Source organism: Lampetra fluviatilis, chromosome 43 (genome assembly GCF_964198595.1).
Source record: "Lampetra fluviatilis chromosome 43, kcLamFluv1.1, whole genome shotgun sequence".
In the NCBI taxonomy this organism is placed as follows: Eukaryota; Metazoa; Chordata; class Hyperoartia; order Petromyzontiformes; family Petromyzontidae; genus Lampetra; species Lampetra fluviatilis.
This window is the reverse complement of record NC_136317.1, coordinates 1,838,672-1,856,086: the sequence shown is the minus strand read 5'-3', so window position 1 is coordinate 1,856,086 and position 17,415 is coordinate 1,838,672. Positions and strand designations below refer to the sequence as shown.

Below are 17,415 nucleotides of genomic sequence, written 5' to 3'. Positions count from 1 at the left end.
GGCCGGTTCGTTTTGTAATAAGAGCACACCTGCAGGGGACGTCACCGCGGCTTGATGGATTTGCGCGCTGCGCTCGCAAGCCAGACGCCACCGGTCCGATGCAATTTCTCCCAGCGCGGCAGTAACAAAGGAGCAAGTTTACAAACTCGACCCCGTCACCTCTGTCCACCCAGCAGTGGGAATGGGTGGGCCACTCCTCTTCCAAGATGTTTGGCCAACGTGGGGAGAGTCGGCCGCGATGAGCACTGCCTTGTGGGGGAAGTCAACACCACCACGCAAACTCCGGTCATCCTCGCAGCGGCATCGCGCGCTTTCGGATGCGTTTTTGCGGCCGTCTGGAACGCTCTTCCTTCCGATATCAGGAAGCCACCGGAGCTATGCAATCTCGATTGAAAACTCATTTCTTTTTTGCGTTTAGTTGGTTGTCCTCTCCCCGCACCTCCAATTGGCACGGCTGGCTACGTACGGTGCGAAAGAAGTTCAACATACATACATACATACTGGTTGTCACAGGAATATGGAATTTGCACCGTACATTTGCTCAGGGGTGTAAAGAGCAGACGAGGAGTGCATACCCTTCGCTCAGATGGGCAGGGGACAGATCAGATTGTTGTTAGGTTCGTGTGCAATGGCGTAGCGATGGAGTGTGCAGGCGGTGCAACTGCACGGGGACTCTTGCCTCAAGGGGTCCAGGTGCCGGGGTACCAGAGTGGGGGGGGGGGTGGCGATGGGGAAATTGCATGGGAGGTCCAAATTGCGTTCCGCCCACCACGGGATGCCACAGTACACTCCCCAGCGTTTTTTTGTCGCACGAACCAATAGTCAAAACGAACCGGAGGCGTTTGTCCAGGGTGCTTTAACAAAAATGTGAAGACTTCTGAGAATTTGCAACGACACCACGAGCGATGTGCCTCCGGGCTCTGGAGACCACCTGGAGAAGATTCCAGGCACGTGTTGACAACGATGGCGAACAAGTGGAAACTCTGACTTTTTGAAGCTCTTAATATTACATTTGTTATCGTGTTACAGTGTATTATCCGTTCTTTTTCCATTAAAAACAATAGTTCCATATATGTGTAACAATTGTTTTTTAAGCATCCTGTTTAAAGCATGCGGGGACATCACACCACGTGATTTCGAAAGGACATCTGTGGATAGCAAATGGTTCCGAGCGATTAAGACTCCAACCGCACGCAATGCCAGCGGAAGGTTCAGAGTTCAAATCCTGGTTGGGCGTTGACTCAGCCCATCATTCTAGATTTGAAGCTTTCGCGACTGCAAGGATTCATATTCTAAGGTTTTTTCGGTAAAGTCACGTCGGTAAAAAAATAAAATAAAAGTAAAAAAAAAATCACGACGTTTCGGAGGCAACACAAGCTTCCGTCTTCAGCTGGAACCGTCACAGCACGATTGCTGTATCACTTGATCGTGTTGTGACGGTTCCACCTGAAGACGGAAGCTTGTGTTGCCTCCGAAACGTCGTGATTTTTATTTTATTTTTATTTTACTTTTATTAATTATAATTTAATTTTTTTTTACCTACGTGACTTTACCGAAAAAACCTAAGAATATCAGCCCATCATCCCTGCAGGTTCGTTAAAACGAGTACCACGTTGTGGGGAAGCCAACCGCGGTTGTCCTACGGAGAGACTCGCCCCCCGTCGTAGGAATGTTGGATTACAACCACCGCCTCATACGAGTGGGACATCACTTTGACTTTCACGCAACAGCAGCTCCCATGTGCGCATCGGATGTAGCGTTTCAATGTCAACCGTGAGCGATTGCATGAATAGAGGAGAACTTACGTAAGTTAGAGACGTAACATTAACCGTGAATTACAACGAGTGGGGCTTGGGCAGGACACGCCACAGCTCGCAGGGGCGATGGCTGGCGGTCGAGACTGACGATGAGGCCGCCTACAGTGGAGATGGAATTGTGAAAAACCAGCTCGTGTCGAGACGCTAAATAGATTGTTACATCACAGCACCGTGAGAGAGATGGCGACGTCTTGGGGAGACCTTCGCTCAATGTTAAATGGATCACGGCTGCTGCTGCTGCTGATGATGATGATGAATTACACAGGAACATCCAGCCACGCAAATTGGCTGCGGCATCAAAACCAACATTTCATCAGAGCTGCGTCAGCAAGACAATGGGGGGGGGGGGGGGGCAACACCTACGCTCAGCATCAATTAAAGGGTTGGCAAACGCCCGGTTGTTTTTTCTTTCCAAAGTTGCAAAAACGTGTCTTCATGAACAGTGGCATCGTGATCCAGCGGTTTGATTTGATCCGTTTTGCTTTCACCATTTTTGATGACCCAGGTCACTCTTGCAAATAAGACTCATCCAGGGTCTCTTGAATTCTCACCTTGCCAAGACGAATAATTTCGTCTCATCAATATTTCAATTTGGCCTCTGAGCTGCTTCCCGGCGATGCCACCAACATGCGACGTCCCAGGGCAGATGCGGTTGAAGAGCAAAAGTTCTGGGTCCGTGGCTCGAAAGTCAATCAAATAAGTTGACCAGGTGGCACAGAGGTCAGGGGACTGAACTGGCATCGACAAGATCCTCCGTTCGAAAACGGGTTTCAGCCACTGCCCGCGATTAAATGGGGTTCTCAATTCTCATAAGTTGATGGTCACAGCCTGGTCACCGTTTACTGTGCACAAATATTCTCATGAAATCAGATTTTGCACTAAATTTGGCTAAATCCCAGCTCTAAGATTTACAAAGAAGCGTTTCACTGACATGCGATGGAATTTCTCCGGATGCGTTTACTTGCAAACGTGCCACGCTCTCGTGTGCGGTGGATGAGAGGGTCAATTGAAAGAGCTTTCAGTCATAGTTCTGCAATATCTCCTTCAGCAGTCCGTTCTTTAACAAATGGTACGAACCACTACTCTGCGCAGATTCTGGACCCTCGGCTCATGACATGATACCAATTTCACGTTTTGTACTTCAAGAAAAGACAAGTGTTTAATTTTTTTGTCACAAATGAAAGGCTAATCTTTAAAAAGTCACTGCTATACCTCTCCCCCCAACTCCCAGTCCCCCCCACCCTAAACCCACCCACTAAAATCCCTGACCCTCGAGAGACAAATGAGGAACAGGGGGTGAAACAGTGAACGGGCAAGTTTGGACGAAAGCCAAATCGGGAGTGCTTTAAATTCGGAGCACAAAGCGCAGGATCTCACAGCTCTACCTCGGCCCTACAAGCGACTGCAGACCGAGTGCCAAAACTACGGCACGCCGTTTAGCGAGAATGCTCGTGTGATGATGACCTTGGATGTATGTTGAACTTCTTTCGCACCATACGTAGGCAACCATGCTAATCGGAAGTGTGGATGATGATGATGAGTTTACCCAAAAGATGAATGCTCTGTTGCCTTGCTGTATAACCGCCCAAGGCGGCTGCGTTATCGCACAGAGCCGGGCGGTGCCCTTCCCACGCTCTAAGATAAAAAGTGTGATTTATTTATTTCCCAATTTGTTTCTTGTGCGGCGGTGCCTGGGAACATCTATAAATTAGGTCTGGTTGTGGTTTGTATTTTATTGTAATATAAATAATATAAAACAAATCAAAGGCAAGGCACATGGGGTGCCATGGTCACGAGATGTTAACTCCCTCGCCTGGTATACGGGATGTCGTGGGTTCGATCCTGACCCTGACGCCAGCTGCTGTAAATTTGGCGTTTTCATGTTCTCCCCGTGGTCGCGTGGATTTTTCGCCAGGTCCTCCGATTTTTCCCTCCGCATTTATAATCAGCATCACGCGTTTGGAGTATTCGGCTGCTGTAAATTTCCACACGATGATAAGCCACTTTGTTGAGCTTTTATTTGTGGCCAGGTCGCTTCTGAAAAAACAGCTGTACAACAACTCAGTGGGCGCGACCTGGTAAGAAAATAATTTAAGTAATAGTTTTAGTTACATGGAGCACAGACATGCCGTAGCACATGCACACACATATTTGTGTAGCTGTGTGTAGAACGGCACATTTCACTTTCGCGTGATAGTATATGAACAATAAAGTACAGCCAATTTGCCAATCCACTGCTGGATAAGGGGTCGCCCCCCACATCGATTGAAGGGTCAGTGACACAACTTCCTCGTGCTGGTGAGTGCAGGTTGGTGAAGGTGGGGAGCATAGTCACAGGAGCACAGAAGTACAGTACAATAATTATGTTTACTGCACTGCCCTCTGCTACTAATAATGTAGTGCGGTCGACAGCAAAAGAACGCAATTCCAACCCTGATGAGGAAAAAAAAGGGTCCATTCGATATCACCATGCGCCTGGCGTACGATTTAGTCAGAGGCTGGCGAAGTTATCGAGCACGAATTGTAGTTTCGACCTTTATGCACCCGATCTGCCACTCTGCTGCGGTTAAAAACACGACCACAATCCAGGTCTGCAGTGTTCCCATGCTTCCCCTTCCACGCCAGCGCTTGCGTTGTTCGACTTCTTTATTTTTCCACTCAATACGGCGTTTGATAGGTCAGCCCGTTTTCTCCCGGACCACACTTCCTCGTCCCGGCGATGCCCGCCTCTGCGTTTTATAATAGCTGCAAGAACCCAACCAACTTCCCCAAGCGCTACAGATGAACAACAGCAACGAACAGATTTAGAGAGATTTAGAGATCTCCCCCCGCTCGTGCAGTCTGCACAGACCGTTGGGGGCAAGTGCCGTTCGCGAGAAACCTTATGAATGCCGATCACGGCGCAGGCAAGGGTGGTGTGGCTGGACCCATGCCCAGCTGCCTATTGCCTCCCCAGTGCTGACGTTTGCAAGATTACGTACAGCCGTGAAGAGCCAGGCCTGGTTGCCTCTTGTATCCCCGTAACTGTTTGCATACTATACCAGGTACTCATTTAAGGCTGATGCGACCTAATAGGGGCTCAGGATCAGTTCTCTCCACTGATATTAGCCGTGGTTGGGGAGAAAAGAACTTGCACACACGCACTTGCGACTCATGCATACACACACACAACACATTTGCACAAAGCCAGAGACCCTCTTTAGCAATCAGCCTCGCACTGTCGGAGCAACTGTTTTGACTCATTAGCGAGTGCCTATTAAGGAGTACGAGAGAGTGCTCTGGGCAGGACCGTGCCGAGCCGCCTGTTAGCTCAATAAAAATGTTCACACACTTCACAGCCGATGCTCAGTTAAGGCAATGGCAGGGCAACGTAAATTACGTTTGTACAAGGTGAGGCATGCCATACACTGTGCTGTCTTCATTAATGCCCCGTAGAGCTGAACATAGTTCAAAAGAGCTCACAAACACCGAGCTCTCATACTCTGATGGTGCATTGTCTTTGAGTTGTGCGCCTTTTGGCGTCATCTGGTCCAACACCATGTGAGACTATGCTCTAAGGAAAGCTGTCTCGGGTGTGGACCAATCAATTTCAAGGACATTATCAGAGTTGTGTTTTTTGTTTGCATTCCGACTGCAGGTATTGTGGTCAATGCAAACATGACTCCTTGTAAAAAAAAGGTGTCAGTTTTGTTGCCAGAAAAAAGGGTAACAAACCAATTATCACCTTGTGAAAGACCCAACGCAGAAGATCCCTGGGTTTGATATTCCACGAAACTCATGGTCCAATTCTAGATTTGAAGCTTTCGTGACTGCAAGGATTCATATTCTTAGGTTTTTTCGGTACCTGATGACGATTGCTTGTGTTGCAATCGAAACGTCGTGATTTTTATTTTTATTTTATTTTACTTTTATTAATTTAAATTTTTTACCTACGTGACTTTACCGAAAAAACCTAAGAATACTCATGGTCCACCCTAAACCGCATCCACTGCACACACCATGGCAGATGCGGATACCTGACGCACAAATGGGAAATTCAGAACAGACCGTACCACGTGTAACAACGCAATGCGCGATCCACAAATACGAAGGAGACATTACAGCGAAACACTCTGCCGCTACGGACGTGGTTATCTGGCTTGACCACTGAATGTGAAATTGTAGCTGTTTCTCTGCGCCTACATCAGCCGTATGAAAGAAGAAGACGAATGCCCTTTAGGCCCCATTGTCTTTTTGGCATGAGACCCCTATGGCTACGTTAGCCCCCAAATTGTGAACATCGTGGTCACAAAGATGAAAACAGTCGGTGGTATGCGTCTGATTTGAGGCTTGGTCGACGTAGGAAAAGCTCAGGGCAGGTTGAGGTTCACCATTATTGATGTCGATCGATCTTAAAAATCGAACCCAGGCCACCGGGATTGTCAGTTTGCAAACCAATGCAAAACACTTTAGCTCACACACACACAAAGAAACAAGATCTCCCACATCGCCTTCCACAAGACTGTCCGGAAAAGTGCTGTTAGCGAGCACCTATTAAAAGTCGGACCGGCGCATGAGCAGGTGGTGCGGAAAATACCACTCCTAGCCACCTTTGTCTTCCCAGTGCTGGTGTTGTTGACGTGCCACACTAGGTACTAATCTAAAGCCGAGTCTACCTTGGGAGGCCTGGGAAGAGTTCAGCAGTCCCTTTCTGCTGATGTTATGTTTGGCCGGGAATTGAACTCTGGTGGCTCGGGTTTTATCCCAGCAAGCAAAGCACTGCAACGCCTTTCCCGACCAAACACTCAAAACTCTCACTCACACGGCAGGCAAAATGTTGCAAACACGAGATAAAAAAAATTGCTTCACTTGAAAACTAAGCTATGTTGACCTGATAATGGATTGTGCTTATGTCAAAGTGCCCATCTGTGCGGACCACAGACATTAATATTTTTAAAATAAAATGTCTGCAGATGGCAGATTTTTTTGCGTGTGGATAATTTGTAAATCCACTGCTGGATGATGGCCTCCCCCCACACTCTCTTGCTCATGGGGATGTTGGCCATACTTTTTCACGCTGGCCAGCACACACTGGCACACATTAAAGTCTACAAAGACAAATATCTCCCCGTATAGCCTTTAACAGGCTGTAGGGGCAAGTGCTGTTAGCGAGCACCTATTAAGGCCGTCACGGCACACGAGGGGGTGGGTGGCCAACACCACGCCCGGCCGCCTTTGTCTCCCCCAGTGGCGATGTGTCCACACCAGGTACTCATTTGAGGCTAAGTCGGCCTAGGGGAGGCCGGGTACCGGTTCAAATAATCGTCACTGGGTGTTGGCTGTGAGCGGGAATCGAACTCAAAGACACCAACACGCACACTCACAAACACACACACACTCACAAACACTCACTAACACACACAAACAAACACACCCACACTCACAAACACCCACACTCACACTGATAAACACCCACACTCACAAACACACACGAACACCCACACTCACACACCCACACACTGACACCCACCCACACTGACACCCACCCACACACCCACACTGACACACACCCACACCGACACACACCCACACCGACACACACCCACACTGACACACATACAAACACCCACATTGACACACCCACACATGCCACAGACAAAGACACACACACAAACTGTACAGCCACTTACAGTACTGACACACCACACCTCAATAGGTGTACACCCTTACATTCCCACAATGCTCCACTACACACACCCTGTCACCCGAACAACTCCTCTTATTCACTTACACACACACATGCCCATGCAATTACTATACACACAAATATATCACTTGTGTAGCTTTGATCAACAGACCGCCAGGGCCACATTGTTGTGAGCCAGTAAAAACATCTCTGAAGTCACACGCCAGGATGGTGTTGGGGGTAGTCTCAACCACGCCCGCCCGCCTTTGTCTCCCCCCGTGCTAATGTTTCACACACCGCACCAGGTACTCGTTTTAAAGGCCGAGTCAACCCAGGGGTGGCTCAGGACCGGTTAGAATATTCGCCACCGCTCCGTGCGTACACAGAGACCTACACACAATTATATACACACACACACAATTACTGTTGTGTAAAGGGTTATTCCACACACGCACCTATATACAAGCACCTATATACACACAATACATACACACACTTTCACAGATACATACACAAAGATTTCCCATATAGCCTTTAACACATTGTTGGGTCCCAGAGCTATTAACAGGACACCTTATGAAGAGGTAACACACAGAATCAGAATCTTTATTTATCCTCGAGAAATCCGATGATCTACGAAGCTCTTTTGCACAGATGTCCGCTAGGGGGCGTGTGAGAAAGTTACAAAACCCGATAGGATGAGTGCAAAGTACAGGGAACACGCGAACACACCTGCACACAAGTACAGGGAACACACACACCTACACACACGTACAGGGAACACACACACCTACACACAAGTACAGGTAACAGACACCTACACACAGGTACAGGTAACACACACACCTACACACAGGTACAGGTAACACACACACCTACACACAGGTACAGGTAACAGACACCTACACACAGGTACAGGTAACACACACACCTACACACATGTACAGGTAACAGACACCTACACACAGGTACAGGTAACACACACACCTACACACAGGTACAGGTAACACACACACCTACACACAGGTACAGGTAACAGACACCTACACACAGGTACAGGTAACACACCTACACACAGGTACAGGTAACAGACACCTACACACAGGTACAGGTAACAGACACACCTACACACAGGTACAGGTAACACACACCTACACACAGGTACAGGTAACAGACACCTACACACAGGTACAGGTAACACACACACCTACACACAGGTACAGGTAACACACACACCTACACACAGGTACAGGTAACACACACACCTACACACAGGTACAGGTAACACACACACCTACACACAGGTACAGGTAACAGACACCTACACACAGGTACAGGTAACAGACACCTACACACAGGTACAGGTAACAGACACCTACACACAGGTACAGGTAACACACCTACACACAGGTACAGGTAACAGACACCTACACACAGGTACAGGTAACAGACACCTACACACAGGTACAGGTAACACACACACCTACACACAGGTACAGGTAACACACACACCTACACACAGGTACAGGTAACAGACACCTACACACAGGTACAGGTAACACACACACCTACACACAGGTACAGGTAACACACACACCTACACACATGTACAGGTAACAGACACCTACACACAGGTACAGGTAACACACACACCTACACACAGGTACAGGTAACACACACACCTACACACAGGTACAGGTAACACACCTACACACAGGTACAGGTAACACACCTACACACAGGTACAGGTAACACACCTACACACAGGTACAGGTAACACACACCTACACACAAAGGAAACGCATAGACGGTTACACAGAAACACACGAACACGCCGACATACGTGCACACATGCAAAACATAACATGGACACAACAGCCGCAAAGTGGCGGTGACGTACGGTGCTTGTGCCAGGCTAGGTGCACGTTGGGGCCGTCTCGGGAAGTGTGGAAGCCACTGGACAGACCAAGGTGTTAACTGGCCGAGATGGCACAGAAACTACACACGAACACATGCGCACACACACACCTCTACCTACACACACACAGACAAAGATCCCCTGTATAGCCTTAAAATACTGTTGGGGCAAGTGCTGTTAGCGAGCACATACACACCACACGCACACATGCACGCGGTTCCACATGCACACCACATACACACACACACACACACCTACTTACACACCACACACACATGCACGCGGTTCAACATACGCACAGGCATGCTACACCGCAGACACATGCACACACACACACCTACTTACACACCACACACACACACATACATACACGAGGTTCAACATACGCACAGGCATGCCACACCGCAGACACATGCACACACACACCTACTTACACACCACACACACACACATACATACACGAGGTTCAACATACGCACAGGCATGCCACACCACAGACACATGCACACACACACCTACTTACACACCACACACACACACACCTACTTACACACCGCACACACACATGCACACGGTTCAACATGCAAACCACAGACACATGCACACACACACCTACTTACACACCACACACACACCTATTTACACACCACACACACACCTATTTACACACCACACACACACATGCACACGGTTCAACATGCACACCACATACACATGCACACACACCTACTTACACACCACACACAGAGACACACAAACCTACTTACACACCACACACACACGAGGTTCAACATATACACAGACATGCCACACCACAGACACATGCACACACACCTACTTACACACCACACACACACCTACTTACACACCACACACACCTACTTACACACCACACACACATGCACACGGTTCAACATGCACACCACATACACATACACACACACACCTACTTACACACCACACACAGAGACACACACACAGACACACACACCCCTACTTACACACCACACACACACACGAGTTTCAACACATACACAGGCATGTCACACCACATACACATGCACGCACAGACACCCACCTACACGCACACAGATATCCTACTGCAGGATTGTTGGGGCAAGTGCAGTTAGCGGGGACCTGTGAAGCACGGCACTGCAAACACAATACAAAGATCCCCCGGATAGCATTCGCACACTTTTGGGGGCAAGTGCAGTTAAGCGAGCACCCTACGAAGTCCGGCGCGCCACACACAGACACACACACAGACACACACACAGACACACAGAGACACACACACACAGAAACACACACACACAGAAACACACACACACAGACACACACACACAGAGACACAGACAGACTCACACACACAGAGACACACACACACAGAGAAACACAAGGATAAAACAAAGACAAAGATCCCCCGTATAGCCTTAACAGACTGTAGGGGCAAGTGCTGTTAGCGAGCACCTATTAAGGCCAGCACGGCACACGAGGGGGTGGGTGGCCAGCACCACGCCCGACCGCTTTTGTCTCCCTAGTGGCGATGTTTACACACCGCACCAGGTACTCATTCAACCTAGGGGAGGCCCAGGACCGGTTCAGATAATCGTCACTGGTGTTAGCCGTGAGCGGGAATCGAACCCGGGTCGCCGGGTTCATAGCGCAGCGCGCTAACCGCTACACTACCGCTCCCCGCACACAGAGAGACACACACACACAGAGAGACACACACACAGAGAGACACACACACAGAGAGACACACACACACAGAGAGACACACACACAGAGAGAGACACACACACACACAGAGACACACACACAGAGAGACACACACACACAGACGGTCACCTGTATGGCCGTGACTACGTGGCACGGGTTGAGCAGGAAGATCAGGGTCCTGGTGGCGAACTTGAACCCGACCTCGATGCCGAACGTGAGACACAGCGCGGTGAGCAGGAGGCTGCGGGCTAAGCTCCCGTGGCAGCGAGGGGTCTTCTTCGCTCCATCTCCACCTTGGAGGACCCCCCTTCCTGCCGAGACGATTACTCCTCCCGCTGCTGTTGCTGTTGCCGCTCTTCTGGGGAGCGCCGCGTCTCCTCGCTGCCCCAGGTCCCCCAGGCACATCCTCACCCTCCTCCACGACACCCACATCTCGGCCAGGGACACGCCGAGCACGAGGGCGCTCTCCGCGATCCTCTGGCCGGGGCTCAGGAAGGCGGCGCACGAGGCGCCCCCGTTGCCCGCGATGTCCGGGTTGACCCCCCCGTAGGCGACATCGAGAGCGCCCCCCGCGATGCTGCGCAACGAGCCCGAGGAGAGAGCCAGGAGCCACGGGGTGGCCGCATCATCACCGGCACCGCCGATACCGCCGCTGCCGTTCACCGCCGCTGCTGCTGCTGCTGTGGCCGCCAGCGCTGGGTCGGGTTGTGCTGCCTGCCAGGGGCAGTGCGGCAACAGGGCGAGGAGGCTCCACGCAGCCTCCTGCTGCTGCTGCTGCTGCATGGCGCGTGCGGGGGATTGTGTGTGTGTGGAGGGGAGGATGTGTGTGGAGGGAGGATGTGTGTGTGTGTGTTGCGCGCGAGTGTGTGTGGGAGAGAGGATGTGTGTGTGTGGAGGGGAGGGAGGATGTGTGTGTGGGAGGATGTGTGTTGTGTGTGTGTGTGGAGGGGAGGATGTGTGTGTGTGTGTGAGGATGTGTCTGTGTGTAGAGGAGAGGGAGGATGTGTGTGTGTGTTGCGCGTGTGTGTGTGTAGGGGAGGATGTGTGTGTGTTGTGTGTGGGAGAGAGGATGTGTGTGTGTGTGATTGCGATGGGGGAGGATGTGTGTGTGTAGAGGGAGGAAGTTATGTGTGTGTAGCAGGGTTGTGGACGTGTGGTTGGTTATATGCATGCGTGTCGTGGGTGCGATGATGTGCCTGCGTGCTGCGCGAGTGTGTAGGTGGAGGATGTATATGGGTGGGTAGGAAGATGTGTGCGTGGGTAGGGGAGGGTGTGTGGGTGTGGGGAAGTGTGCGTGTGTGTACGTACGTCGCGAGTGTGTGGGGGTTTAAGTGTGGGTGCATTTTGTGACATCAAACACTCCACCTCCTCAACTCCCAATGATGGGGCAGTCGTGGAGCGAGTTGAGAGTTCATACCTGTCAACCCCTTATCAGTGCCTACCTGATTTACAAACCGCGTGCCTTTACGAATCTCAAAGTTCATCCTACAAAGTCCCATCACAAAGGAGAAACACAAACAAATAGAAAACAAATGGTTGCCCGTATTGAAACGGCTATACGCCGTATAGATGGGTTGACAGGTATGAGAGTTGTCCTACCTGAGCAGTGTGCTTATTACCAGCTTCGGTTTGACAGCAAAGATCTCACTCCGAATCTGTCGAGCGGCATATTTCATCAGCTGCGTAACGTTGCGTAGAAGCTACTTGGTCTGTCGCTCCACACGAAGCTTCAGGTCTTCTCGGCCACAGTCATGCCCTTCCCTTCTCAATGCATGCGAAACATGACCCCCTCTAATGGAACATCTGCACCGGTTAGAAACATTCAGGCTGACCTGCTTACGATCCATCCAAAGCCTGATTGTGTGAGGAGCTCACAAATCCTTAAAAGATCTGGACACAGTCCCATAAGTGAGCTCCTCCGGCGGGCAAGACTCTGTTGACTGGGGCATGTAGCCCGCATGTCCAGCCACCGCATGCCCAAGCAGCTTCTGTTTGGCCCGATAGAGGAGGCTAAATGGGCGAGATGGCATTATGTGATACGAGAGGAGAATGAGCTGAGTTGAATTGCCAGTGGCTGGTACCAGCGGTGTCAAGATCGGTCTCCGTGGAGGAGGCTCGTGAAGACTTCACGTGGCCTTAAAGTGCACCTAGCCTGGTACAAGCGCCGTGGTGACGTCACCACCACTGGTTGTTGTTGTGTGCGTGTGCCGTATGTCCTGTGCGTCTTAACGCCGTGAACTCCAGCGGGGTCTGGTCGGGTCAGCGACCTGGAAGATATCTCCGCACCCGGCACACCACATTTAGTGCGACTCTCCATATGGCTGTGGCTTCTGGTCACTTGCCTATTGCAGTCCACCACCGACATTGAAAAATATTCAGCGATAAAATTTAGCGCGTGCATGTGTTTGTCTGCCAGTCTTGTGCGTCTGAGTGTCTGGAATGTGTGTCCTATGAATGGTAATAAATGACTATATTTGGTATTCGCTTCATTCTTATGGCGCCGAGCTATCGGGAAGGAAGACGTTGTGTTTCACTGATGGATATATGCTGCCGGTAGGGAATGGCAATTGCTGTGTGGAATCCCAACTTAGGAATTTATCATGACGCCACCACACAATGGTTTACTCCATTCGAATGACATCAGGGGATGTTTAACGGCCACTGTGACGTAGTTGTCGCTTCGTACTTTACAGTTAACTCGCATCAAAGTATTGACCAGGGCAGCCTGCCAGATTCGAGCCACGTACCTCTGCAACTAAAAGCAAACGCGCTGTTACTGGGCCATATCATGTGACCATCCTGAACTGCACGAAGCACTAAGTGACTGTAGTTTGTACAGAGCATGTGTGATGTATCCATTGCATCTGCAGAATATTGCGTCATGACATTGATACAAATCTCATGGCAATGATATGTATCAGTATTTACCATGTCCCAAGGTTTTCTTAGTATCTACAGTACGACAGTGTATATTGCGTAATGTGTCCATCATATACTATGCACAATTGGACATCTGGACATCTGTGAAAAAATTGTCACAGTTCATCGGATTCCTCCAGTCTAAATAAAGATTCGGATTCTGACAATTGTTTTTATTTGTGTGTACGCTGTTGTGCTCCGTCTGTAACTTCCCAATTCTGGCCGAAAGGGGTCCCCCATTGTCCTCCATTCTTCCGTTTCCTTCGCTGTTCTGTCCAGCCGTGGCCAGTGGAGAAACCCCCCCCCCTCCCACTGTTAAACTCTACTTCTACGTTTCCACGTCTATTCTCCTAGAGTGGTGAAGTATGGTCAAATGCCCCCCCCCCATGATCCGGTTTGGCCTAGCGAATCCTTCATCCAGCAGTGAACTGACAAATGAGTGGCTTTACGTGTTTATGTAATTGAACTGCTATTTTGATCACGGCCACCACCCAAACACGGTCCCCTCCAATTACGCTAAACGTGTTTGTATGTGCGCTTAATTGAGGGCAGCGGAAAACCCTTGCGTTGTCTCACTAAACACATCGCGACGTCGTACATCTCACACGCTGTGTGTAGCACACACGGCGCAGCATTATACAGAACACGCACTAATTGCTCACACGCGCGCGCGCGCACTAAATGATGGTTGCCACCTCTGAGCAACAACAACAACAACACAAACGGGACGTACCATTGGAGGAGGAAAACTACATGCCACGAACTGAAACCAGGTCTGATGGGCCCATATTCTTTGCCATGGCTCAGTCTTGGTGCTGTGGCTGAAATGAGGCAGCTCAAAGCCACGCGTATAGCGTGAGCATGTGTTTCCTCTGGTTTGGCCCAATTGATATACTAATTTTTTCTCTAACCCCCCTCCCTCTCTGCCTCCGCCCCCCCTCTGTCTATTTAAGGCCACCACACAGAGACGATCACCCCTCTCTGTTACTTGTGTTGCTCTCGCTATGTATCTTGGTGATATCTGTCTGCTAATATGTCTGTCTATAGTTTTCTGGTTAGATTTTATGTCGCTATTTCATTATACCTGATGATGATTGCTTGTGTTGCAATCGAAACGTCGTATTCTATTATTTAATTTAATTTATTATTTTATGTTTAGACGTGACTTAACCGAAAGAAGCAAATAATAATTCCTGCAGTCACGAAAGTTCTAAAATTAAGATTAGTATAGATTTATACTTAAAATTTTGATCTGTATTGTATTATGATTGTTATTGGGATCAGACATTGAAATGGCATTTTTTGCACTTTTTGTACGCAGCATGGACGGGTTGTACTTTTTCTGTAGGATGTTATTGTTTACGTATGTGATGTTTAGATTTGTGTACAATGAATTTTAGGTGTATCTTGTAATTTTATTGTTTGTTGCGGTTGAACCCAAATCAAGAGCCGAATGGCTCACAGGGTAAATCCTAATAAATTAAACTGAAACTGAGCCGGCTTTGCGCATGGCTCCAACCATGCTAAGGACTTATTTGTGATGAGCTTGAGCCAGGATTTTTGGAAGCTATAGAGTGTCCCAAAGCCTGAACTGAGCCCGAGTTGTGAGATTCTGAGCCAGATTCTGAGCCGTGACTTAAGCATCCGGCCCTGCGTTGTTTAATGTTTCGAGAAAACTTAACTACTACAATTCCTTATAGAGGAAACACATGCTAATTAGCTGATTACTAATCTATGATGTAATTACAATAACCACTCCCCGCCTCTGATCTCTGCACCTGATGGGTTCACAGTGATGACGTCATCTTGCTCTATTTAAGAACTGAAGCAGGTGGAATGCTTCACAGTTCTGGCAAATCGCCCGATGATGCTGGTTGATGTAATTACCAGCGAAACGTCGTACAACTCAAATTGTAAATGTTGTGGGTTTACTCTCCAACACACCGGCGGGCTGAAGTAGTCACTAATTGTCGCGTTGTTTAAGTGACAAACCTTACTGGCTGTGTCGGGTGGTGGAGGGTTACGACACATTTATATTTATGCAATCTAACCCAAAAACCTTTCTTATGAACTACTTTGTGTCGCGCATAAAATAAACGTATTGCAGCGTACACTGTATTGTATATCTACAGTATTTTGGTGCTTTGGGGGAAAAAAATCGCTTTCATTTTAAGTCGTTTCGATATTCGTCGTCGCACCTTTGAGGAACGCATCCACGACGTAGACCAGGGTATCACTCCACTTGTATGTACAGCAGACAGTTACAGGGCGTCCAGATGAAATCGGTGATGTTGCGTTGTGTGATGTTTAAAAACGAACGCACATTAAACACTTTCAATACACTCGACCCTATAATATGATAAAGCAATGTACACGGGATGCAAAACTTCTAAACAAGCCCACACATGGACTGGTGCTATACGTTCAGTTGTGTGTGCACTTTTAAACACTGACTTAGGTATGTATACGATGCAGAATTGCAAAAGAAAGTAGCTTCTAATGCTGCATTTGTATTTTTACTATTAAAAAAATGTGTGTTCGACCAAGGACTTTGTATGGAATGTAAATAAGAAACGTGGCCTCAATGGACTCTCACCTCGTCAAATAACTCTTTTAGCGTACAAAATAAACACAAAGTAAGAATTTACAGCCCTTCCTCAATCCACGGCTGCATCAAGGACTTCCCGTGCATTGTCAGTTCTGTGGCTTGTCTGGACATATTTCACCACTCTGGGCAGTGTAACCTGGTCGCTTCTGAAAAATAAGCTAATAGCTCAGTGGGCTTTACCTGGTAAGTAAAAAAAAAACAAGAGTTTAGGTGTATTTGTATATGTTTTCAAGTGAAAATTCCTTGCCTGTGCGAACTTTCATGGCGAATAAAACCCTTTCTGAACTGAACTTCTGATTTGTTTCCCTTTCTTATACTTTGCCCTCCTGTCGTGTTTTTTATTGTTTGTTGTTGGAGTAACGTTCTGACCTGCCTCTACTAGACATCTGCGAAAAAGAGCTTCATAGATCAACGGATTCCTCCAATATAAACAAATATTCTGATTCTGGTGAAGGGGAAGCCCAGGAGTAGTTTGGATATCGCTCACCGCTGATGTTAACCGTCGCCAGGAATCGATCTTTGGTCACCATATCCAGTTGTTTAATCGGTATCCATTTGGATCTCTAGCAGAGCAGCAGTACAACCCTTTGTGTTAGAGAACAGGCCATGGAAGCAGATACCACAGGGTGACCTCTGACATAGGGTTGTTAAAGTTTACCGGTAAACCATCAACCGCTACTGCTGTAACATTTTCCATATCCTAAAATAGACCCAAATAGCACAATCCGGACCTATTATGTGTAATGATTCACTGCCCTGTTGCGCC

General features: G+C 48.6%; 1 protein-coding gene across 1 annotated transcript in view; it reads right to left on the bottom strand.

The window, feature by feature from the left end:
* Window positions 1-12,012, bottom strand: part of TMEM164 (transmembrane protein 164) — a 28,462-nt gene extending 16,450 nt beyond the window's left edge. The window contains exon 1 of the mRNA XM_078876095.1: window positions 11,252-12,012. Coding sequence (XP_078732221.1) covers window positions 11,252-11,905 — 654 coding nt within the window. The 5' untranslated portion in view covers window positions 11,906-12,012. The remainder of the gene's footprint in view (window positions 1-11,251) is intronic.
* Window positions 12,013-17,415: the final 5,403 nt, after the last annotated feature.